General features: G+C 38.7%; 1 protein-coding gene and 1 long non-coding RNA gene across 4 annotated transcripts in view; one reads left to right on the forward strand and one right to left on the reverse strand.

Annotated features, from left to right (window-relative positions):
• The first annotated feature begins 2,028 nt into the window (after nt 1–2,028).
• dennd2c (DENN/MADD domain containing 2C) lies at nt 2,029–26,047 on the forward strand. 3 transcript variants are annotated; one of them, XM_042491900.2, is made up of 20 exons: nt 2,029–2,379; nt 3,650–3,670; nt 5,472–6,507; nt 10,856–10,980; nt 12,270–12,343; nt 12,523–12,681; nt 13,695–13,770; nt 14,092–14,136; nt 15,407–15,594; nt 16,156–16,265; nt 17,034–17,103; nt 17,849–17,926; nt 18,349–18,489; nt 19,722–19,870; nt 20,697–20,874; nt 22,274–22,315; nt 23,000–23,108; nt 23,812–24,054; nt 25,054–25,140; nt 25,214–26,047. In XM_042491900.2, exons 3-20 carry the CDS (start codon nt 5,666–5,668, stop codon nt 25,243–25,245), a joined length of 2,748 nt encoding a protein of 915 aa, XP_042347834.2. In that variant the 5' UTR covers nt 2,029–2,379; nt 3,650–3,670; nt 5,472–5,665; the 3' UTR covers nt 25,246–26,047. The 3 variants fall into 3 exon arrangements, with proteins under 3 accessions (XP_042347834.2, XP_042347833.2, XP_042347835.2); XM_042491899.2 differs by lacking the exon at nt 3,650–3,670; XM_042491901.2 differs by lacking the exon at nt 3,650–3,670 and having other exon boundaries at nt 15,410–15,594.
• LOC148188777 (uncharacterized) overlaps nt 22,796–26,375 on the reverse strand; it is a 32,312-nt gene continuing 28,732 nt past the window's right edge. Inside the window, exons 3-6 of the long non-coding RNA XR_015777563.1 lie at nt 24,560–24,617; nt 24,330–24,392; nt 24,176–24,230; nt 22,796–24,032 (exon numbers count right to left, since the gene is read on the reverse strand). This is a non-coding gene — a long non-coding RNA (uncharacterized LOC148188777). The remainder of the gene's footprint in view (nt 24,033–24,175; nt 24,231–24,329; nt 24,393–24,559; nt 24,618–26,375) is intronic.

Below are 26,375 nucleotides of genomic sequence, written 5' to 3' on the forward strand. Positions count from 1 at the left end.
CAAGAAAGATAGAGCATGCTCTTTTTGCGGGCTGTCTGAAAGAATTGTGCCACCAGTTGGCTGATAATCTTAGCGCAAATTTGGAGTTGATTGTATAGTTAATTTTCATTTTATTTTTTCTTAACTTGACAGCAAGATCTTGTATATTTGTGTTGATTTCGGGACTTGGCTGAGCTACTGCTGCCGTCAGATGTTTCTCATAAGCTCTGACCTGCAAGTTGTTAATGCGACTTTAGTATGCACTTTTATTTGGTGCCTTGTTTCTTTTACACACTGTGTACCACACCTTGTTTTCTGATGGCTGTTATTTCTTTTAGAAGTTTAGCTGCATCAGCAGAACAAAGAGGAAATGTGCATCAGTCATGAAGTTATACATTTGAGTTGTTGCATAATGCATCACTTGCACCATTAGTTATTGACAGAGCCTCCATGATGTCTGCCATTCTCCATGAAGACACACCCCTCCTGTTATTGAAAATCTAAACTGGGATGGAAAAGTCAACATTAGCTATATCTAAGGTGGATTAAAGTCACATTCAGCCTTGATCTATGATGAAGTCTAGGATCTCTTTGAAACATAGTCTGTATATAAAGAGCTATGCTTTGAAAGCCAAAAGAACAAAATTACAGGGGAGTCCAAGTCAAATATGCCCTATAGCCTCTAGTTTTGTGGTTAGTCTGAAATAACGGAATAAATATGTAAAATGAACTCAGCTCCACTGCATAGATTCTTTAAATTAGTTCCAAAAAACTGCTGCAAAATAGACATTTACTGGACTTTGACTCTGGAGTTAGATATATTGTTAGTTTGAAATGATGACATCACTTAGCAATAAAATTTTCACTACAGTTTCAACGCTGTCCATCACTTTCCTGCACCAAAACATCACATCTCATTACTTTCTAAATGAAAATAGAGTCCCAGTCATATTAATCAACTCGTGGAGTCTCGCAGGTGAGGCTCATAAAAGAGTGTCCAATTTTCCCAGGACACTTGAAGACAACAGCATTTATTCATCGATGACAGCTGCTGGAGTTGATGAGATGACGTCGTCCCTCTTGAATCGGGAGGATTCAACCAAACTTTCTCACAGTCACAGCTGCGTCAAGCTGCGCAGAAATACACACAGTGAAAGCGGAAGTTAAGCCATTTACCTAGAGAGTTAAAGTATCTGTCTGTAAAAAAAAAAAAAATAATAATAATAATAAAAATAATAAAAGACATTTATTTGTAGAAAACAAGTGGGAAATTTAGGTGTGCAGGTAAGTGTGGGACAACGTGGTGCCGATATTGCCTCAAATAACAAACAAATTTAAAAACTAACGATTGTCAAACTCCCAGCTCTGACACTGTAGACTTTAATTTATATATATTCTATACAATTACTCACTGAGCCACCTTAATGTGCACATGTATTTCTGCTTCCTTCCCTCTCTCCTTCTCTTTTACCCTCTTTATTCACCAAGCAGCGCAAAGACATGTAGACAATATGGAAACACTAACAAATCCAGATGTACAACAGATGGACAGATGTTACCTATTTGCTAAACATAAAAGGGCACAGATAAGTATAATGGGACAAAATAAATAAATAAATAAATAAACAGTACCTAAACTGAAAATGAGAAGAAGACAAGGGGAAGTGGAAAAGAAAAGCGAGAGGCGGGGAAGAAATTTAAGAAAACAGAGGGCTGTTTGGGTTTGGATGCATTTCAAGCAAGCTTGCAGTTTAGTATCATTAATTCTTTAGTCATAAATACACTTATACATACTCCACATAGCATAAATGTTACCCTAGTAACATGATTACATTAGTTGTTTTTTTTTCATTTAAAATGGGAATTTGGGTGTTTCCAGACTTCAGTGTCAAATTATTTGCCTAGATAGAATAAACACATATTAAGCCATTAAACCAGAATAACAAATTTTTCTTCGAAAGTTGAGAAAACTAAATCGAGGATTTTACTAAATTGAATATTTTATTTTGAAAGTTGCAACCGGAAGTCATCTAAGCCGGTTCTGGCTGACTTTCCACTTGTGGTAACTGTCCTGAGGGGGACGGCGAGGAGAGCTGTGTTTTACTTTTCTCTGGTTTATGGACACTTTCTTTGTTGTTGCTTTTAACTATAAGTAAAGCGGACGCGTTTTATGCCTCTTTAAAGTGTATTTTAAGAAACTTTCTTTAAAAAAATGTAACGCACAAGAGGCTGTGTGTTTCCAACGCCTGGACTTATTCAGACGGCTAACCTCTCTGGGTTTGAGGTTTGAACGATGCGAGCGAGTGCAACGTTACTCGGATTTAATTTTTGTTTTTCAGTTTATCGAAAAGAAAATGAGGAAAGGACGTGAGTTTTACTCGTCATTGGAAACTACAAGGGGTAAGTCACGAGACTTAATTTATGCATTTTCCCATGTAGGGTTACGGTGGGTGTATTGTTCTAATATTTTATCACACAACTCTTCTCGACTGCCGTTAACGCTAGAAAGCACAACATAAGTTGACCTAATTTGCTGCATGCAGTAATTTAACATAACTCAGTTAACGCGAGTCGCTGTTTGTAAAAAATGTGCTAGCATGGCTATATATTTTACAACAGTTGCGTTATATGTTAATATAAGCAATGTTATCAAACATATTTCTGTCTCGATAAGTCCTGTTGTTAATTCGGCATCCCACCAATAATTTAAAGGTGCTTTTTTGTGCAAAATAATCAGAATCAGAGAGAGGCAGGCTAACGAAAATGGTATGTTATCCGCAGTTCTGTATTTCTCCTCCAGTGCACAGCTGGAAAAGTTAGGCTTTCTTAAACTTGTTGGTAGGAAGTGAGCCGTAAAAACCATTTAACTTTTAACTTTTGGTTATTTTGACCTTTTAATGAGGCCGATTTAGAAATTAGATTTCAATGAATCGGGGGTGTTTGTGGTTATTTTTTATGGTAGTGAGGCTTTGAAATAAGGAGGAACATATTAAATTTATACACCTTTGAATGGAGTTTGGCAAGGGCTGTTGCTTCTCTTCGTCCTCTTGTAACAGAGAACAAGGACACGTTTTTTCTCCTCCTGAATTCATCCACATTATACTGTAGTTAAGCCATTGATTATCTACACACGTTAAACAGCAGTGTGTCTACTAGGAATTAAACAACCAATTCATGTCTCAGAGGTCACTGAACCTCATGCAGCTATGATATGGAAATCTTCTGCAGGTGTTGCCAAGTTTAGGATAAACAGCTGAGTTAATAATTAGCTGACTTCAACTGAAAGCATCTGAGATGAATCCCCTCAGAGAAAAGGGGCCGGATCAGCACCTGGAACACTGTTGATGAAATTATTTGCATTAATTTTGTGCTAAAGCTCTTCAGTTTACCAACAAAAAAATTGTGCAGATGTTCTGACATTATAGCTGTCTAAGTATGACTTTAGGAGAGAATTTGTTTGTAGCACAGTGTTATCCACAAAACATGACAAGAAATGATGGAAGTTGTGTTTAAGTGGAGTATCACTCTTTCGCTGGCACTGTCAAAATGAATGTTTGGTCTCACGCAAACTGTTCTGGTTGCTGGTGATGGATCAGTCATTTTCAGGCACTTAATCTTGGTGTGTCCTTTTAGCTGGCATTTAACAAACCCACATTTTCTTTTATTACAGCTTCAACTGTCAGTGTTGACGGTAAGCCACATGCCATACAATACCTCACCTACAACATGTTGTGTCATGCCACGCTTCTATGGGAGGGTGTTTTGTGGTGGTTTTGAAGGTGCAATTAGGTTTGATTTAGCTGCCAAGTGATGACGGGGTACTCTAGCTTTTATGGGCCTCCTGTCTGGTGTCTACGTATATGAGTCAGTGAGTTTCGCTAGAAAATACAAGGATACTTTCCTGTAGTTAAGTTGACAGCCTCATAAATGTCAGTGAAGTTCATTTTGGCCCTCTGGCTTTGTCATTTGATATCACAGCACCTTGTGGAGGGCCTCACTGGCAAATACAACATTTGATTGAACCTGTATGCCATGGGAAAGAGGACACTTTTAGACATGTTTGCAAATCTTACTGTAACTGGCGAGTAGCTGATATATTTCTGGATTTACTGTGTTTCAGAGATGATGTTTGTTTACCATTACAAGGTTTGAATATAGATGATCCAAACATAGCTCAAATCAGCGGTTTAAACTGGGCGCAAATCTCTCTGCACCATAATTATGGACAGGCTGCTGATCCTTCTTCCTGCAGTTCAGGAAGTGCAACTCATGCCTTCCTGTACGACATACCGCACACAGACAAATAATGCAAGTGGGTCAGTTCGGGAGTCGCATTGTCATTGCGTGGGTCTGGCAATGATCGAGGAGCATTCCAGTGCACAAATACATTTGATTTAGGTCAAACCAAACAAAGGCGTCACTTGCGAGACTGACTGACCGACTGTCTCTAGTTAAATTTATTCCCCGACCCCCCCCTCCTTTTCTTGTACAGCTCTGCAGGAATGCAGCTCATAGAAGTTATTATGATCATGAGCTGTGCAGTGGAATTTTACCATGTCTCCCCTTCTCCACATTCTCTCAGCCCCGGTCCTAATGTGCAACGTGTCCAAATGGTTTGGTTCCAGCAAGCCAGGAGCTGCTGTGCGAGAGTGTACAGTGACCGCATTGATGTCGACTCAGGGAATATGAGTCAGGGTGGATGCCGCTGCAGAACTTTAGATCAAGTCTCAGTGTGTGATTGTATTTGTATTTGATCAGAGGAAGCAAGACCATAGATTATAACTCTATTATTTGATCAGAGGAAGCAAGACCATAGATTATAACTCTATACTGTAATCCTAGCTCAAAGGCATCAGCTAATCAGAGTCTGTAGTCCTGTATGTTTTGATCTTGCATCTGATAAATAACTAAACCATCTGAGAAAGTTTTATAACAATTTGTAAATAGGTGTGGTTAAAATGTCTTCCATGATTCACCTAATTGTCACTGGCGCTTTATGCATTTCTTGAAAATAATGCGTGTCTTGCCTCTAAAGCTCTTTTGAAATCAACTAAATTGCACATTCTTCCATGTCATTTGAAAGACAGCTTTGCAAGAATACTGAATTCGATTTAATGCTTTGCTGTGTCATTGGCATTTTGTATTGTGCCAGCCATGCGGTTAAGGACAACAGCTAGAGAGAATTCCCCTGGGGCTAGAGTAGGGTAGGGCAGTTTAAGACCAACAGCAGCAGAAATCTGCGGTATCTTTGTTCCTGTCACTGTCTTTCCTTCTTCTTTCGGGATATTTATTTTGGGAAAACGACCTTGACAGGAGTCTGTCTTTCCTGACCTTCTCTGCATCTCTTCCTACAAGCTGCAAACGGCTTCAGATGTGTGTTGTTTTCAAAAGTAACTCCTGTGTTGCTTCAGTATCCCTTTGACCCTGCAGTGTGCTGTCTGGACTTGTTTTTAAGTGCTGTGATTGATGGGTAATTTTTGTCTTCTTTTTAGGTGGTTTCTAAAAGGACATGAGGAGGAAATGACACAAGAAGACGCATAAAGACAAAGGATCAGTTATAAGCATAAACGTCGTGGCGCTCCTGCTTTTACTTACCATTTCTGGATTTATTGACAACAGATTACGTGGCGTTGCCTGTCTGCCTTTGTGAGGAAATCCCTGATGCATTCATTCGCCCCCTCTCAACATGCTGGCTCTGAGGCTGGAGCAGGGCAGGCGAGGAGGTGGTGAAGTTGATCGCCTGCAGAAAGGGGCCACTGTGGCTTGGCAGGGTCGCCAGTCAGGGAGGCCCCCTTCTCACGAGCAGCGCATTAACATCAGGGAGAAGATCTCGCAGTGGGAGGGTCGCAGTCAGCAGGGCAGCAGCCAGGATGCAGGGGTGAAGGTGCATTCTCCAACTGTATCCCGAACTCTGTCTGGTGATGTCCTGGGCAACGGGTGTTCCAATGAGGGATCGAGAGGGGGGCTTCAAGTAAAACCTAGCCTCTCCAAATCTACGAGTTTGGGCTTAGATTTTCGGGAATCCCCAGCACAAACTGGACACGGTCTGGTTGGTAGGAAGTCAGAACCTCTGCAGAAATCTTCCACTGGATTTGCAACCCCAGGAAGTAAACCACTTGCAAGCTCCAAACAAATCCTCAGTGCCAATGGCGACCAAAAAACAGATCGCATTGAAGTAGCTTCTAAACCTCTACCTCTGTCAACTGATGACCAAGAAGACAACATGCCCGCGGGAAACTTCTATACTTCTCGGGGTTTCTGGCGTAAGCTTGAGGGGGACAGACTGCTCTGGGAGAAAGGCAGGAGTTGTTCAGGTGAAGCTCAGCCTCCTCCCAAACCTCTGCGGACATTCGAGTATCAGGGAGCCAACAACAACAACACGGGGAACACAGTACGATGGGACAGCAGATCCCCTCACATCAACCGCTCCAATATGAGGAGCAGGAGGGTAGCCCAACCACCCAGCTTTCCACCTCCTCCATGTCCTGAAGCAAAGACTAATGGGATTTCGAGGCATAAAAAGAACAGGTGAGTCAATGCACAAAAACTTTTTTTCTTTAAATCGACAGGGGATGGAGTTTCTTGCAGTGCTCTACGTGTTTCTTCTTGTGCTCCTGCTTATGGAATAAGAAAACAGGGTTCCCGTGGATCCTTTAAAAAGTCATAAAAGGCATTGTATTCATTAATCTAAAAATAAGGCCTGAATGGGTATTAAAATGACAAAATAATATTTCATAAGTCTTAAAAATGCTCAGATATGGGAGGTAGGATTTAATGAATTGTTTTTTTTCTGACGGTATGTTGTAAAATCTCAAAATAATTGGTAACATCTATTTTTTTGTTAAATAATTTAATAAATTCCTTGTCTTAAACACGTCATGATGGGAATCCAAGTAATATTACATGCAGCGCGACAAACACAAAATCTCCAAGAAAACAGGACGTAACTATCAATTATTTCCCGGTTCTGTTGGTACACCAAAATGATACTTTTATGATTTTTTGTTTTATGTCATACTAAACAGTTGGGCAAAATTGTCCTTCGTCCCCTTTGGCTATTAGAAAATTAGTCTTAAATATTATTCCAAGCGGCAATAAAAATGTCTTAAAAGTGTTAAGACTAACTTGCCTTGAGCTGCAGGAACCCTGGAAAAGTCTCAGATGAACATTTAATGTTCTGCTTTAGACTCGCACAGTTTCAGATGTTATTGAATATCAGCCGTGTTTTAAGGGCAATCTTGTGGAGGATACTGAGTCTAATTGTTGGCTGAAGTCCAGGTGGGATGTCACATGATATCTGGCAGCATTGTTCTCTATTGTCTGCATGTAGCCTAGTTCCTCATCAGCCACCAGTCCAGGGTCATCATCAACACGCACACACACACACACACACACACACTTGCTCTCTCTCATTCACTGAAGGCTAAGCAAAACAAGACACAACTTGTAACTCATAGATGCATTTGGCTGAGGGGTTAATAGTTGACATGGCTTGTAATAATGCACCTTTCTGTAACTTACATGTCCTGGTGGTGTCTGTCATTATCACCCAAACACTGTCCAGGAGTTGTTGACAGAGTATAATAAAGACAACTTCCACTTCAAAAGTGAAATAACAAAAACACATTCAGCCTCATAATATTATTGATTTTGAGAGGGGTGTCTGTTTTTAGTCTGTCCTCACTGATATAAAAGGGGTGGACAAAATAATAGAAACAAACCATGTCCTCCAAAATGACCATACAGTTTAATTATTACCTCTCTAAAACTGAACATCATAACCTCCCCAAAGGTGGGATTTATCACAGGACTGTTTTATGAAACTCCATTAGTTTTAGCTAAGTGTGCTTAAATAAACTGGCAAATGCAGTAAAAAAACAACTGGCAACTATATCTATGAGGTTTACTTCTCAGTTAAAGGGGAATACCACCTAAATTAAAAATACCAATATGTTATTTCCATGTCGGAGGGAAGTTAAGTCAATATTTGTGAACATTTTTGTTGTGTGGTCACAAATCATTTGTTTATTTCGGGGTTGCAAATTGAAAGCACTTTCCTTAATTGATTATTGGTAAAATTAACTATCAATTGATTGATTAATTATTATAAAACATAAACTTTGCTAATCACTTGTGTGTTTCCCTCAATCAAAGCTCACAGCAACATATTGAATACAATTTAACAGCATTGCATAGCCTGTTGATTGATCGATTAACTTTCTCATGTTTGATTTAATTCTCCATAACCGATTATTTGATCATCAATTTTTTGTTATCGTCCCTAGTTTATTTGTATGTTTGATTTAATGACGTTTAAAGTCTTGAGCTGCTCCATAGACAATGAATGGGAGCCTGATTTTATGGACCCACAGAATGTTTTTCTTTTTTTTTAAATACCAAAATGTGTTTTATTTTATTGTTGGGTTCTCATTACGGAAACACATTTGCCTGATTGCTGGGATACCCCTCTTCCACCAAATTAGCTCTGAACAGAAGTAAACATTGTATTGATTACCTGGGAACTTTTGTTTTTGGTTTTACCCAAAAACAAGCATGGAGCAACTATTAATGAGACCACTCTCATTAACACACAATGAGACTAGAATATGACACGCCCATTGACATCATCATGGTTCACTGTTAACGTCAGCTTCCAAGTTGGAACTTCAACTTGGAGCAAAATTAGGTGCGGGAAGCAAAGCGGAACTGCTTCCATGTTGGTGGAAAAGGGGTATCAATGAATCTTTCCCAATTCATTGTCTGTGGAGCTGCTCCACACTTTATACTTGATGACATGCAAATTTGAGTTTCAGCACTCTGGCGTTTGATTTGGGAGAGAGATATTCATGCAAACTTATATATTTGGTCCGTTTTAGACCACAGAAATAACCATAGACTGTATGAATAATGGATGTAGCTACCGTGACATCACCCATTGGTTTAGGGACTCACATTTTGAGGCCTCGACTTGGGCATTTTGGATGTTGCCATCTTGTTTGTTTGGAGCTAGAAGTGACCATATTTGGATTGCACGGTGGGTCCGATTGAAAAGCCAAAGACACTATCCACAGAGGGCCTGTCACTTTAAACTACCCACTCTTAATTACATTTAAATTTGAGCCTAAATTTAACCTAAAAGATTGACTTAAAATAAAAAATTCACCCCCTGTACAGTTTTCATTAGCTCTAGAGACCAAAGCTGTTTTTTGTACTCAGCTGTAAAAATTATCATCTTTGCTATAAAGTTGGGCCTATTAACATGGGGTGTCAAGGGGTGACTGGCTCCTGAAACTGGCCTCAAGTGGCAATTAGAGGAAGTACAGTTTTTGCCACTCCTGCATTGGTATCTGCCCTGAAGGATGCTGCTTGGGTATAATATATACACATTTTGAAAATGGGCATCTTTCTCCTTTAAACTGGCAAAGAGCCTCGTGTGTTGTATGTGAATATGAGTGCAAGAAGAAAACTGATAGAAACATAGCTGTGTTAGTGTGATAGGCAAACCCAGAAGTAATAGTAAAGTTACACAGTTACAGTGACAGATTCAGTGTCAAAGTGCCCACCCTCTGGAACACGCTCCCTGCGAATATCCGAAACATCTCATCTCTGGACATGTTCAAAAAACTCCTCAAACACCATCTGTTCACCACAGCCTACAGCCTCACATAACTCTGTCTCCCTGCCAGTCACTCATCTTTGTACCTCTGTTCAGTTTGTTTGTTTGCTCGTTAGTGTTACATTTTTATCCAGTTGTGTAAAGCGTCCTTGGGTTTCTTGAAAGGTGCTATATAAGTTATTATTATTACTATTATTCTAATTACATAAACAAAATATATTGTGCCTTTTGGATAATGTTGAGTTACACCTCACATGTGTTCTATGAAAAGTCCTTTATCACAGCGCTTTGATTGAAAGATATTTTAAGAAGAGCACAGTTTCAGCATAGTTTAATTAAAGGGAATTACTTTTTTTGTTTGTCAACAACTATCAGTCATGGAGTATAACTGGAATTTGCCCAAAGGGTACGCAGCTGACCAAATTTACAAGATGCTCAAACAGTTTTTACCCACCTAATTAAGTAAAAAGTTGCCCAGTCTGGAAACACTGCATCTAATACTAAAAAAAAAACATGATACATAGATTGTTGCTATTATACTTTATTGAGTAGTGTTATTGACATTTTTCTTGTTTGGTTTGTGTCAATAACTTCTCTTGCCTTCTTGCCAAACAGCAGGCCTATGTAGCTCTACAGGGCTCCTTGTTTACCAACTTCAGAGGAAGCCATCAGCTGTCATTCATTCTTGTACGTTATGAAATACCTTCGTGGGGTTAGGTATTACATCACACTGAGCTGTGAATCATGTAACAGTCGCTGCTTCAGCACTCAATGTGCATTACAAAAGCAACAAAAGTCAAGTGCAGTTCAAAAAAAGTAACTAAAACTTGAACTGAACTTGTAAGAAGACCTAGGTGATAGTGAATCAGCTCCAACTAAATAAAGCTGTATCTTATTTTTAACTTAGTCCAATTGTAATGTAAGGTTTTAGTGGAGGAAAGTTGCGCTTTGACCTAATTTTCACTACAACACCTGACATTGTCATGTTGCCAAATGCTATCTCTGTCTCAGTCCTGTCATAATCTTTTTCCTTGTTAAAGTTTTGAAAAAAAAAACCCTCTTGTACCATGTGCTGAGCCATTTCCTTTCCCGACAGTTTATCACACGCTTTCTTGCTGTGTTTGATATCAACATAAGGAATTTTGTGGTGGGACACTGACTGAATCTAAGACAATAGGGTGAACAATGGTATGGTGGTTATCTTTAGGACAGCAGCCAGGCCTGTCTTTTTCACTGCCTTCCCTTCCCTCCCCGCCACAGGAAGTCCTTTGAGTATGAGGATGCGGCGCGTCTGACGGCGAAGCAGGGCACGCCGGGGGGCGAGGATAGACACTCAGGCCTTTACCATGCCTACTCTGATGACAATATTTACGAGGACATTGTTTGTAAGTTGAACTCCTTGTGTCATCGAAACTTTTCAGAGCTAGTTGTGAATGCACTTCTGTCTGGAACTTTTGATCAGCACTCTGACAGTCTGCCTGTCATGCATTTTAAACCACTTAACTTCCCACTGGTTCTGTTTAAAAAGAAACAAAGACAGGAAGTCATAAAGACTTTTTGGTTCCTGTCATTGGTCGAAGGTACAGTTCCAATTTTTAATGCCCCATTTAGAACTTGTTATATTACCATAACAGAGCCTGTGAAAGATTGATTCAGTACAGGGAGCAGTGAACTTATCTGGAAAAATCATTGAAGAGCATTTGGGAAAACTGGGATCTCACATTTTTAGAGTTATATTCAAGATGGGAAAGACAGCAAACTGTATAATACAATGATTTTTACAAAATCAGGACAGGTAGTAAAAACATTTTTTTAGACAGCTGTGTCTGTATTAGCCATTTTTGTCCAATGGTAGAAATTAGACACATGTTAGTACTGTTTTGAAATGAAAAGTGTCTTTATCTAGAGGTGCTTCAATTAGTCAATCTAAAGAAAATGAATTGGCCACAACCAAACTACGTTCAAAATCAATTAATTGGTTAATTAATAGGATCTTTCAAGCTAAAATGCCAAAATATCTGTTTTCAGCTTCCCATGCTTTTTGTTGTTACATCTGATATTAAAATTAGTATCTTTGGGGTTTGGTTGAATAAAAGAATATCAATACAACTCCAATTCTAAACAAGTTTGGACGATGTGCAAAACAAACATAAAAACAGAATGCAATGATTTGCAAATCCGTTTTGACCTATATACAATTGAATACAGTCCAAAGACACGATATTTGATGTTTTAACTAATAAAGAAAGTTAAAGATTTCAGATTAAGTGTATATTTCTAAAAAACAAAGTTTATCAGTTTGAACATAAAGTATTTTGTCTTTGTACTGTATTCAATTTATTATAGGTCAAAGAGGATCTGTAAATCATTGTGTTCTGCTTGTTATTTACATTAAACAGAATGTCCCAACTTTTCCTGAACTGCGGTCGTATATAAAGTTTGCAGCATTATACACAGCATCTTGCACTATTTTCACATTTCAAGAAAGAAAAATAATTGACTAATAAATTGACAATGAAGTAATTGTTGTCACATAAGCCCTTTCTGTATCCATATTTATTGAAGTGGCTATGGAAATAATTAGGATTTCTTTTTTTATTTATTTGCTTTTATACTGAGTGTCTTCTTGAAAGCAAGCATTGCTTATGTTTCCCATTACCCTGTCTTCCCTCAGGTGAAGTGACCAGAGATAACCCCTATGAGGATGTCAAGCTATCCCCAACGTGTCTCCCTATTGCCAGGCCAAAGGTATTGGAAAATATACAACTTATGTCTCCTCTCACACTCCAAAGGTGTTTTTCATTAGTTGATGTCTGTATAAAATAAGCCCGGCCTAACCTGAGATTCTAACAGAGGAAGTAGGAAGTACTGTAATTTGATATTATTTCCTAAAACTAAGAGAAGACTCCACTATCCTTGTCTTCCAGCTGCCCCCTAAACCCCAAACATTGCACAGCTATGCTGGCAAAGTGGAGAGGAAAAAGCTCCAAGGGTCAGCAACATCCAAATCCACAACACTTGCTGATACTCCCAAACCAGCAACACCGCGGCGCACAAGCACTCAAAAAATACAAAGAACACCTCAGGTAAATAACGTAAGCGTTGTGGCATTAGTCATTTTATTTGGATACAATGGTTGACTAAGATGTATTTTTGATATATTGCCCTATGGTTGACAAACAAAATGCTATGTGCTCTGTTGAATGGTGAATCATGTTGGAAAGAACAAGGGGGCGTGACTTGTTGAGCAGGAAGGAGAGGACGCTGAGAGAAATAGATAGTGGTAGAGCAACATGCTTTGTGAGAATTCAGACAGAACACATGAATTCAGTCAAACAACTCATGGCAGTGGGAAGAGCGTGGACATGGAGTAACTTTGACGCTAAGGTACAGTAATAAAACAGACGTATTGATGTATACATATCTGTAAAGTTGACTAGGAAAGGATTGAAGCTTCATAACCTGCGTGACACTTGCACTTGCATATAAACAGGTCTGAGGAATGCAATTCAGGGCTATTTTTGGATGGTATTTTAACAAGATGACTTTGTTGACGTGTTTGTTTTCAATTATCTAATATTTAAAAAACACATTTTAGAATAAAAAGTCATAAAAAAACATAACATTTAGTTGTTTTATGCTTTCCTTACACTGTTTTAAATCAAATTGTTGAGAAAGATGTTTAAACGATAATATAATAACACTTCACTATGAATTTTTTTGCTTAACAACAGCACCATTGTCATAGTCTGGGCATTTTTCTTTCTTTCCATACACTGTCATAAGAGTTTGCCTCCTCAGCTGGAAGTGTGTCGTGTGTCCTCTTTAAGATAAGTTTAAGCTTCCTGCATGCGCCTGTTTTTTGTGTGTTGAGTCCAACTCTGCGGGCCGTAGTTAACTCTCCCAAATACTCAACTGTGTCCTCGCAGAGCACAAACAGAAGAATGCAGGAATGTAAGGTTAAAAAAATGCTGAAAATCTATAATATAATTATGTACTTAGTGGCTGTTATATCATGATTCCCTGTAATCATGATTCTATAATGGCAGTGAAATTACGGGGCTGACAAGTACCTGTGTGTGTGTGTTCTACTACACAGTACGTCAACAAGATTGAGACCATTTTTGATGACAAGCGAGGGAGAAAGAGGGTAAAGAACCAGGTCTCAGTGCGAGGTAAGACACACACAGACACACACACACACACACACACACACACACACACACACACACACACACACACACACACACACACACACACACAGAGACTGTCACAGACTCCCAAATGTCACTCACATCAACACTTCAATAAGATTAAGTTGAGCCTCTTGGTGGAAATACCCAGCTTTGATGGTACACACGAGGCCAGCTGCAGCAGACGAAGCTGCTGATTATGAAACAAAGGCTGACTGTCTGCATCTGATTATGGCTTCTCAAGTCTTTTCCATTCCTCTGCCTCAACATAATCTCTCTCCCCCCTTTAATTCATATCAACAGAGGAGACCAGTGGGACAGAGAGCGATGCTGAGGACAACACCAAAGGTAACACCAAAGAGTTAATATGTCTGTAGTGTCCCCTTATGTTTAGTCTGGTTTTATGCATGAATGAAGTAAGAAAGCCTAGTTTTGTCAGTTAGGATTCACTGACACTCCCAAATATAAACATAGGGCTGCATAAAAAAAGGAAAATTTCATAGCATCTGTTAAGAGTTTACTACCAGGAATGTTGTTACTGCTCTTCAGTGCTAGTTAATGCCAACCATGTTAAATACCTCTGTCCAGTCAAGTGATGCACTACCATAATGGGACCACAATGTTCTTAATTATACACGATGGGAACATTGATACTACAGTTAGTCATTTTTCTTTCAAAAATTCCAGGCTGGTTTCAGTCTCTTAAATGTGAGGATCAGCTGCGTTGCTCTGTTTTATGGTCTCCAGCTATGCTAGCAGCTCTGTGAGGCTGTAATTGCACACACTGGTGCTCTCAGCTAAATGCTGTTGACATGCTTATGATAAAAATGATAACGTTCATTAGGGAGTGGTGTTGCTATATACTGATATTGACTATGACTGTGATATTTTAAAAGCAATCCAGCACTGGGGATGGGCAATATGGCTGTAAAATAATATCACAACATTTCAGGATATTTTTGCAATAATGACACATTATGATGCTGATGCTGATAATGAGAATATTTTATCATTAATTCCGAGAATATACAATTGCAACAAATAAGTGTTATAGTTGTATATGTAAACATAAATTTAGTTCAAATACTCAGTAAAAACTGAACAAATATTACAGCAAAATAAAATCAATCAAAAATTGCACATCTAAACAGTTTTATATATATATATATATATATATATATATATATATATATATAACTGTTTAGATGTGCAATTTTTGATTGATGCTTATGACCACAAATATATATATATATAAATGATTGAATTGTAATTGTTTTTTGTTTGCACTGCTTTTTCTCCTCCACTCTTCTTGCTGTAGCGTGCGTCAAAAATACTGAAAAGTCAAATATAACAAAGGCTAATCCAACCAGCACCCTCTGCAGGAGGTAATAATGAGGCTCTGGGAATATTAACCTTGATAAATTCACATAATACCACAACTGTTAGATACACAGTACCAGTTATTTATGGGCATTGTTTTGGAAACTGTGTTGTCAAAGTTAACTTCAGTATAATACTGTATATTGATATCTAAAATGCCTCATATTGCTCCAGTGTTCTGGATGGGATATGTCCCAGGACAAGCATTTAACATGTCGTCTCATTGTGTGGTGTCCAGCAGGCTCCAGGAGATCAGTTTACATCCAGTCTACACTGAAACGTCGGCCAGCCTACCGCACCCTGGAGAGAGACCTGATCCAGCTGCAGCAGCAGCAGCTTTTCCAGATCTTTGTGGTGGTGTCGCTGAGAAAAGGCTCCCCAGGAAACACCTACTCCCCTGAAATCACGCAGCAATTCCCCAAAATGGTCAGAAGGAGCTTTTAACAAACCCCTACCCTTATTTTAGGCAAAAGACAAAACTGTACTTTGTTCATAGTGCTCCAACTGAATGGTATTCTGTGTGACTGGGATAATTTCATGTTCAAAATATAATCTTGTTTGGCAAAATTAAAGGAAGATGATTCCTGTCATAAGTGATAAGGAATCAGGGGGGCCTTCTCAAGTTTATTGGAGCTTTTAAGTTGTTGATTTTTTTCCCTTCATATTATTATTATTGTTCATATTTTATTATTATTATTATTATTTTTAGCACCTATCATCATATTATAATTTGGCCATTTTTAGAAGATGTTTTGCCCCAAGCCCCTATATAAGAAGCTAATTATTTGGTGGTGATATAGAACAAGTGGTTACTTGAGACAGGTAAACCTTGCATAAGTCATTCTTAATATCTCATACTCATAAGTTCTATAAAATGATGTTATTATGCAGTTAAATGACCACTGAATTCACCTTGGTCCCCCTGGTAACCACTTTAAGGAAGTACTTTGAAATACTACTGCTGTAACTGGAGTCCCTCTGTTTCAGTTTGAGAAGTCCTCCCGGCTCTCCAGAGAAGCTGAGGATCAGCTGAAGGTCATTCCCAAGTTCTGCTTCCCTGACTCACACAACTGGAAGCCCTCTGCACACATGCCAAGGTAAGCACATGCACTACAGTAATATTTTAACAGCATGCAAAATGTATACAGAATTAACTGCTTGCCAACGGCTAAGCAATTGGCACAATGGTAACATGATCCTGAGTTCTTTTTTTCATCTTTCATCATTTCCTTTTCTTTTGTTCTCATTATACACACCTTTCATGTGCTCTAATAAATGTTGTCTGACTTTTCTTTCCTGTACAGCATTTAGATAAGTTCTGACACCGTAATTATCGGCTGTATTATGTTTAATACCCCCATTTCCTCTTTGCCTATTTATATCCTGAGCTGTAACCCATAAATTGCTGCTGCAACAACTCCAATTCCCCACAGGGATAATTAAAATTTCAACTGATCTAATTAAATCTCTGAGTGCTAAGGGGCATTGGGCATTCTGCTTTTTACTATCTAGTACAGCTCATTGTTGAAATGTGGGTTATGATCTCAACGCACACCGACTCTCTCTTTAAAACACTTATCTATTGTAGTGCAATAAACAGAAGACACACCTGTCTGTTTACCTAGTTTCTGTATGCTGTCTTTATATCTTTATTGATTAAACAGTCCTGACATTAATTAACCACATTCTTGTTGTTTGTTTTGCCTTTTTTCATCAAAGTATTCCCTACAGATATTTTTCTCTTTATTTTAGTTTTTATACAAGGATTTATGGCCGTTTTTACAATAATGGGTGCATCTTTTTTAGGCAGTAAGAAGTCATTTGAATAACATGTCCAGAGTATTAATTGCAGTATATCTTTACAGTGAGACCTTCTCCTTTGTCTTGACGGGAGAGGACGGCAGCCGCTGGTTTTGTTACTGCCGTAAGATCTTGGTGAGTTTGGATATGTTAACATTTATATCTGAATCATTCACTCGAGTTTGATGTTTTTGTGTGTGTTTGTGTGTGTGTGTGTTTGTGTGTGTGTGTGTGTGTGTGTGTGTGTGTGTGTGTGTTTGTGTGTGTGTGTGTGTCTGTGTGTGTGTGTTTGTTTGTGTGTGTGTGTGTGTGTGTGTGTGTGTGTGTGTGTGTGTGTGTGTGTGACATGGCAGCCCGCCACATGCTTACTCAACATCTCGGCGGAGATGTGAATCAGTACATGTGAATCACAGACCATAAACCACTTCTGAATTGATGACAGAGCGCAAGAAGAATTTCATCATTTCCCTCTTTCTTTTGCCTCACAAGGAGAACTGCTTTTAGGTCTTTTTAAGCAACTTTCCAAAATGCACTTTTTTAGGTTGAAATAATGTGGTATCTGCAGTTTTTATTTTGGTTTTTTAAATTTTTTTAAATCATTGTGAACATATTGTAGTTGTCTCATTAAGCTTTGTTTTTTTGTCTTTGGTGTGGACAGTTAGGACAATTTTAACATGAAGAGTTTTATGTTTTGCTTTGTTGGTAGATAAGATAAGTCCTTCTATCATAAAGGGCTTTAGACGTTTATTTATTTTTTCTCCTATATACAAAGTTATCATTGAAAATACAAGTAATAGCATAGTAGTAGCATAGAAGTATTATTTGGCAGTAACCTCTGTTTTTACCTGCTTTATGACATGAAACTGTATGTGTCTTAAAGCCTATTGGAAAAGGGAAGAGGCTTCCTGAGGTGCACTGCATTGTCAGCAAACTGGGATGTTTCAACCTCTTTGCAAAGGTAAGGACTCTATACAATGCAACTACTGCCTTGTTTCTGCTGATAGAAGCCGCTATAGGGAGATGAAAGGAGCTGGATTTGCTGAAGTTAAGTGGAAATCCTCTTGAAGTGTGTGAAAGCTGCTCTCGTAGAACTCGTTGTTTGTGTTAGGATGGAATGAGGCTACTCTAGAAGATAATCCAGGAGTAAGGAGTAATCCATGGGTGTGTTTTTCAAAAAAGATATGATATGCAAGTGGCTCTGTCACACCCGTTTTCCAGTCGGCTGAATGAAATTTACAAACAGTAAGCTTGAATATGACCAGGAGGAAAACTTTATTTATGTGCAGAGCAGCGTTTGGCTTTATTCTGTTGTTTAGACTTTAATCAACAACACCAGTTCTTTCAGGACACACTGTGATGTGTCTGTCTCTGTCTGTCCAGATTTTGGAGGAAGTGGAGAGGCGCAGGGAGATTTCCCCAGCGCTGGTTTACCCTTTTATGCGTAGCGTGATGGAGGCCCCTTTTCCAGCCCCTGGACGCACAGTCACTGTCAAGAGTTTCCTCCCTGGCTCTGGGAATGAGGTAACCCTTAAACCAGAAGAGGAAATGTTAATTAATACTTTTGTTCCTCCTAACCACTCTTCTCTGCAGACTCAGAATGACTCAGAATGGGAGGTTATCTGTGTAAACAATAGGGATAGCTATTTCAGCTTTGAGAGGTTCATGTTGGGACAGATTTGTGTATTATAACAATCAACAATATCAATTAAGTCTTCAGTCTGTATCAGACTCAGAATAAGTAAAGGAATGATCCTTCTCAAAACTCAGAGGAAATGATGCAAAATTACTTTTTTAAAATCTTTTTCAGCAGTTAGGTGGCTCTTAAAATTGGAGAAGACAGTTGAATTTGGTGTCATTGGACAAAAATTCCATAGAAACCTTTGTGCATATTGTTATTCACAATATCTGTGAGAACACCACACTTCTTCACCTCCGCTTGGCTCTGTTTTCAAGGTTTAGAAAATCTAGCCAATAACAGAACACTTAAAAATATCAATTATATCAATCACTGCTGGTGAACTGCAGAAAGACTGTCAAATTAGGCAGTGTAGTTCAGATCTAAACTCACATTATGTTACTGCATTGCCTGGTTCTACCCTCAAATGTTTTCATAAACATATTTTAGTGTACTATATAGCTGTAAAAATGACATAGTTTGTGTCCCTGCCGCCATGTTGACGAATTGCCCACCAGCCGGAGCAAATGTTCTAATTTTACAGCTAAACAGTACACTAAAATGTTTTTGAAAACATTTGAGGCAAGAAATAGGCAATGCAGTTACAGAATCTTGATTCATATTTGATCAGCGCTGCCTAGTTTGACAGTTTGACTGAAGATCAGGAGCAGTGACTGACATGATGACAGCTGCGCTCTTACTGGTTGTTTTCATAATTTTTGCAAATTCCATTAGAAGCACTGTGAGGACACGGAGGAACATGATTTTATGTATCTATTTATTTTTTTACAAATTTTCTGCCTCATATACTACTGTTAGGATGAAGTGATGTGACATAAAAGTAACTTTTTGTCATTTGCTGAATAAAGTTATCAACTGTATCAACTGTATCAACTGCTTTAAGACACCAACTCAAGTTTCCACATCTGTGGCCAAACTCTGTCCTCCACCTGTATGTATCAAAAAAAGTCTGATTTTACTTAACATGCACTCACCCAACAGTCAGTGTCCAACAGTTGGTGTAAACAGCTGCAGGTTATTCTACTGTATTTATCGTGTGCTCTTGTTGCTTTGCCAGGTACTGACGTTGTGTCGACCGGTGGACTCCAGACTGGAGCATGTGGACTTTGACAGTCTGCTGCAGTGTCTCAGTGTGGGGAATCTCCTGCAGGTGTTTGCCTCCCTGCTGCTTGAGAGGAGGGTCATCTTCGTCGCTGACAAACTCAGGTACTGAAACACTGCAGGGGCCACTTAACCATGGGTATATATAAGAATAATGAACCAAAACAATTCAAAAACAATGAGATTAGGCCATTAAAAAAAAAAAAAAGACTTCAACTTCACATGTGCCAGCTATTGTTGATGCTTGATTACATCACGCAGAGTCTGCGCCAGTGTCATTTATCTATGTTTAACTTGGCCTCAATGCTGAGCTATTGCAAAGTCCCAATGGCAAGTCAAATCAGGTTTATTTGTACAGCCTAATATCACTTACAGTGTCTCAGCAGGATCTACAGGCCCACAACAGTAATATGTCCTGTTACATTAGAAGCGGGTTATTATTTAGCAGGACATTCCTCAGTTAAGTAATAACCCACTGTATATATTACAAAGAAATGTTATCAAAAATAATAATTTATTGATATTGATTCTTAATATCTGAAATGGTCTCAATTCTAATTTTCAGCAGTATCAATACATTGGTAACAGCTGGGCTTTCTATATTGTTGTTAATGTTTACCACAGTCATTGGGCTCTTCTTAACCATTAACCAAAATGCAAATGAAAGTTGCAGTTGTCATGTTGTAGCCTTGTTATATTTATCTTAAAATTCCCAAATGGTATATAATGGAGAATTCTTTGATAGTCAGGTACTGCTTGATTAAAGCTTTTACAGTTGGTGACTTTAAACAATGTGGTGGAAAAGAATTGTTGTGTTAGCACACTACTTTCAGTGAGCTTTGATTGGTATCTTTGTGTCATATGATCTGGTTGTTAACTGAATGGCGTTTTTGTGTTTAATCCTCTCTCTCCTCTACCCTGTTCACTGCAGCGTGTTGTCTCGGTGTAGCCATGCAGTGCTGGCGCTGCTGTACCCCTTCACCTGGCAGCATACCTTTGTGCCTGTGCTTCCCGCCAGCATGCTGGACATCAGCTGCTCCCCCACCCCATTCCTCATTGGAGTGCTGGCACCCTGCCTGCCACAGCTGCTGGAGCTGCCCATCGAGGAAGTCAGTTAGAATTCTATCAATTAGTTTGAAATGATTGTCTGATTAGCAGTCTAAAGAGACTGGTCTGTCTATGTAGCAGGGTTTGCATGTTTCATGACATTCCGAGAAAAGTTACAATTAGGAAAAAAATGTTTTATTTAATTTTATTTATTTAACAGAATGCTTTGGAAACGTTTTGAATATGCATTGTTTTGGCAATTTTTAAATATATGTTCCTAAAAATCCCGAAACATGTCCAACATTGGGCAAACTATGTTTCTTGTATTAATATTTCAAAATCTAGTGCTAGGCCGCTGTTGAACGTCACTAGTATATACAGATCAGATCTGCATCGCCAAGGCTGCTCCTGTTTTTGGGCGTAAGAAATGTGCTGTCACTTTAGGAGAGAATCAGGAAAAATGCTGAAAAGCTGTTGTATAGTGGGTTAACCAAGTACCAAGGCTTTTACGCTGAGATTTGAGGCACAGAAGATACTAAATATTCACTGTCAGGGTGATAAATGTCTGAATGAAGCTGGTGATAGTTATAAGTGATGGATGGCTAACGTAAGTTCATGTGGGAGGCTGCTGCAGTCATACAGTACAGCAGCATCACACTGTCGCCTCAAACTCAGTCTCAGCCTACAGATAAAACAGTTGGCTATTAACATGATAGTTGTTTACATAACCTTAATGATACCTGGTTATTCAATCAAATATACTCATTTGATTGAATTCCCAGGTATTGAGATCCAGACATCTATATATGTACAGATGTGAACTTAATTTATTAATGTATAGCAAACAGTCAGGTTCAGGCAAGGTTGCAAAATAATTATTAGACATGTCTACAAAACAAACATTTGTTTAACGAAATAAATGTATACAGACTTGTTAAAATTATCATCCAAACACAGTAAATTACAATGACATCTATAGGATCTTTGGTTTTCTATACACCAAAAAAGAGCGCAGCCTTGATGTTTTGCAAAGTACGCATATGTGCCAGTCTGTTTGGCATATGCAGCTAGTTGGCAGTAAGAATATCTAATGAGTGAGTGAAGGTAGCAAGCGTTAGCAGTTTGTGCATGCTAAATAATGTAGGGCTGTATTGGCCTATGGGAAACGAAGTAGAATGTTATGGAAAAGTTTTGAAAATTCATAGGTAAACATGTCCAGGAACCCTGATATATATTGTTTAGTGCCATCTTTTGACTATATATTTACTGCGTATTATGAGATGAATCAGAATTTGAGCAGTAAGGCCTCCACGGTAGTTTCCACTGTCTCTGAATAGGTTTGGAGAAACACCCTGAATAGACTGTTGCTCAGACTCACCCCACCTTATTATAACTCTTGTTGCGAAATAGTGAACTGTTGCAGTCTGTAACTGTCATTCTCTATCTTTACTGTCTCCCCAGGTGCTCATAGTGGATCTGTGTGCAGACAAGTTTGTCGTTCAGGTGTGTACACATAGCAGTGTATAAAGGGAATGATAGGTGTGGTCTCAGTGGGGAACGATGGCTTTGCCTACACTTGTCCCTTGTTTGCATGGAGAATGTTTTGAGAGTGACAGAGAAAAAATGATGTTACACCCACAAGCGTTGCAGAGATGAAACTATATAGGATGTAAGCTCAGAAGTGAATAATGTTATAGTGCAAACACGAAGGCTGATTCAGAGCTGCCGGTTTGTCAACAGCAATAACGTGGCCTGTTCAATTAATGATAAAGTTGTTTGTTTGGGTGTGTTTACATTTGTGTCTGTTTTAATTTGACATTTCACTGAGTGAGCGTAATCGTTGTTCAGACACAGTCTTCTATTAACTGCAAGTTAATGGGACATGCAGTGATTGACTTGTCACTCCAACATTAGCTGCCTTCGGTGCTGAAAAGCATTTGCTTCTTGTAACGTCGGATTTAAAACCCGCTGTAATTCCCAAACAAAAATGTACAGCTTTTTATTTATCAAAACAAATTGTCAAACATTATTTAGTTAGAAGTATATGATTTATGTTCCAGTCCACTTGCCAGGTAAAGATTTCCACTAAGGCCAGAAATATGTTGTGACACTGTGCAAGAAAGTTTGGACATGTTTGTAAAAGGCATCATGTGACTGCTGTTGACTTTTCCTGTGACGTGTCAACAGCTGGGCGACGAAGACTGCATCCTGCCCAGTAAACTGCAGGCAGCACTGCAGCAGATCCTGGAGGAGAGGGAAGACATCCTGAGACAGGAGGATGGAGACAGTAGTGGAGGTAAGATTAACAGAAATTACATGTTTTAAACAGTAATGTATGGCGGTCAGCTACTTTAGTTGACCTTTAGTAAAGTTGCTATGTCATCACATTTTAAAATTTTTTTATAATGATAGTAGTATTGGTCGATAGTTTTGGTAGTATTGGCCAATTAATTAGGCCAGCAAAATAATCGGGTCTCCCCAAACACCACTGTACAGCTGCTCAGTGATCAGGAAAGCCACCCTGATCACTGTGGACCCCTCTCACCCCATCCACCACTTCTTCCAGTTACTGCCATCAGGCAGACGCTACAGGGTCCCACTGGCCCGGAATAATATCTACAAGGAATCCTTCATTCCCTCTGCAATAACCACTCTGAACAACAAAAATAGACACTTTTAATCTGATTTTATTAATTGCGTTTTTAAGATGTTTCGAGTTTTTATGGAAACTGTGTGTATGATATTGATATTGATATTGCTTTTAAAATTCATTGCAATACATTGCGATTTATTACCGTTTTGAACTCATGTCCCTCAAGGCAAACTTTAACATCTGTTTTATTATTCTGTTATTTTAAGTGGCTATCAAAAGTTAAAATTGTATTTATAATATTAATAATTTAATTAGAAAATTGAATCTCTGTATCTCAGATAATGTTATTGTAAATTTATAGTACAACTCATCTGTTTTTGTCTCCATCCAAAATGTGGCCCTCCAGGTCAGCAGGCTGACCTGAGTTCTCTGGTGTCGGAGGGTTTCGCCCGGTTCTTCGTGGAGCTGGTGGGCCACTATCCTCTCCACATGGTTGAGTCCTCCAATGGAAGCAGAGAGCTGCAGCGCGACAGTTTCCGTAAATCTCACCCCTCCCGTGGAGTCCGCCAGTTCCTGCAGCTCTTCATGGACACTCAGATGTTTGCCGGCTTCATTCAGGACAAAGAGCTGCGCAAGGGAGGAGGAAGAGGTAAAGTGTTAATGCAGCAGGTTAATAGTTATTCGGGTCGATTCTTAATAAAAAAAAAAAACAATTCCCAGTGTGAATCACTTTGTTTTTACTATTTATTAGAACATGGTTGGGGGGCCACCTGGCATCCTATGGGGGGACCAGTGTTGACCACAAGCCATAAGTTGCCATGGTACCTAAAAGACCACAAAATTCAGCTTGTTTATCAAAAAGCTTTGGATAAAAACATGAAACACTTCAGCTTACACACCTAAAGAATAACTCGTGTTACCCACCAACATCTCTCCCCACCGCACCTGGTTCCTTCCTTTTTAAAAAGTCTCGACTTCACCTGCACTCTGTGCAGGCAAGAAGAAAATAAGAATATATCAGCAGAGGGCAGAGTTTCTGCAGAAAAATACCCCCCCTCCCCCAAAACTTATAGTGGATCATAAGTGATGATTAAGATACAGTACTTTTGTATGAGTCTTTACATTTCTCTGAAGGAAAATCCTGCATAGTTTACCTTCAAGATGTTCCATCCTTTTGATGTTCCCATAATGCTTTGCAAGCAGAAAATTTACCTGCAAAAGAAATTAAGTGAAATTAGCGTGTCCATCTTGACTTGCAATCAATACGCTTGTTTAATCAGTGTTGGAAGTTTACAGAAGTGTAGAAATGTGTCATCTGAAGAATATTTCACATAAATCGGGATTAAAGAAGTCAGATGTTTCCACTTACAGTAATAATCTAATAATCTGTTTAATAATTAAATTGTAGTGTTTAATTCAAACATACCAAACATACATGTGACCTAAGTTAAGAGTCAGAGCATGCACTAAACTCCAGTAACAGCAGGACGTTTGTATGAAAAGAAAATGATCTTAACCCTTTTTTTCAAAGACCAGAACAGTTAACCATGTTAAATTCAGACACAATTTAAACTTTGTTCATTTCATTTGAATATCTAATTCTGCACACGTTCTGTCTTGGCGTCTCAACATGCCTACTTCCTCCTAGGTCTCTTTGAGGTCAGAGTGGCTGAGTATCTGGATTCGTACCCTGAGCCGGAGCCAAGTGGCGTGAACAAATTTCTTAAAGGACTGGGTATGTGTCGCTCTATCACGAGGAGTTCACTTTCAAAGGTCTTTCAACAGCTAATCGTTTTTTTCTTCTTTAGGGAACAAGATGAAGCTCCTCCAAATTAAATGAAAACAGACCAACACCTGGCTTTAAAAAGAAAGACTTTGTAATTACAAACACGACACTTGTTGCTGCTGGACTTGCTGAGGTAATTAATGTAGATGAGAGTCTTTTGTTTAAGATGTGAATGGGACGGTGAGAGGTAAGGTTTGAGAGGACCAGGTTAATCTCATAGCCACGTCTGCACATCAGGGCGGTGCACTTTTTATCAGTTGAAAACTGGAAACGCTATTTCTCTTTTAGCATTGTTTTATGAAACATTAAGGACGAGGCACTGTGTCTTTAGAAAACTACAAAAATAACATTCCAGCTACTTAACCTCAGTTATCAACTTGAACATGAGTGGTTGTAACCATTTTCTCTTGGACTGGAAACATGTTTACTTCACATACAATGTGTGCATTTTACAGTAAATGCAGCTTTAGTGTCAAATCTCAATCTTGTAAGTACTTTACAATTGAAAATAATCTTCATGGTTCCAACCTGATGCATGTTTTTACACATATAATGTAATTCCATTATCCATGTCGCATTCCCTTTAGCACAAATATTTTGTTTACTGTGCTTCAATTTGTTTGCATTTCAGATCAAGTAGGTTTACTAACTCTGATCAGAGTATTTCAAAGTGTTAAGACTCCACATTAATCAACATTAATATTTACATATTTTCTTCTGTCTTTTTTCCTTGTTAACTGGAATTGTAAATATTTTTTACATTTTGCACAATGTTGAGAACCAATGTACAGTATTTGGAATATTTTTGTATTAAAGCATGGTGAGTCCTACATTAAATGGGTTCCCAAGGACAGCATTTAATGAGTGACTGTACTATTAATAATGCAAACACCTTGAAAACTGTGTTGTACAGGAACCCTGCGTAACTATAACACTGGTCATTAAACATTGTGTGGGGGGCTTTAAATACAGTGGCCCTGAGAACTCAACGCAGCGCAAATCGACAAAACACATGCAAATATCTTAACCATTTAGGGACAAAAACTGCAAAAAACAAAATGCAAAACTGTTAACATGCATGCATGGTTACTTTGAAAAATATTTGCTAATGCTTGCTAAAAGTACCGTTTTTCGCCCTCCATTATCTTGTGACAGACAGTTGGTCTGGCAACAATAAGCCTGAG

Source organism: Plectropomus leopardus, chromosome 9 (assembly GCF_026936395.1).
Source record: "Plectropomus leopardus strain MGB_pleo_1.0 chromosome 9, ASM2693639v1, whole genome shotgun sequence".
Taxonomy (NCBI): domain Eukaryota; kingdom Metazoa; phylum Chordata; class Actinopteri; order Perciformes; family Serranidae; genus Plectropomus; species Plectropomus leopardus.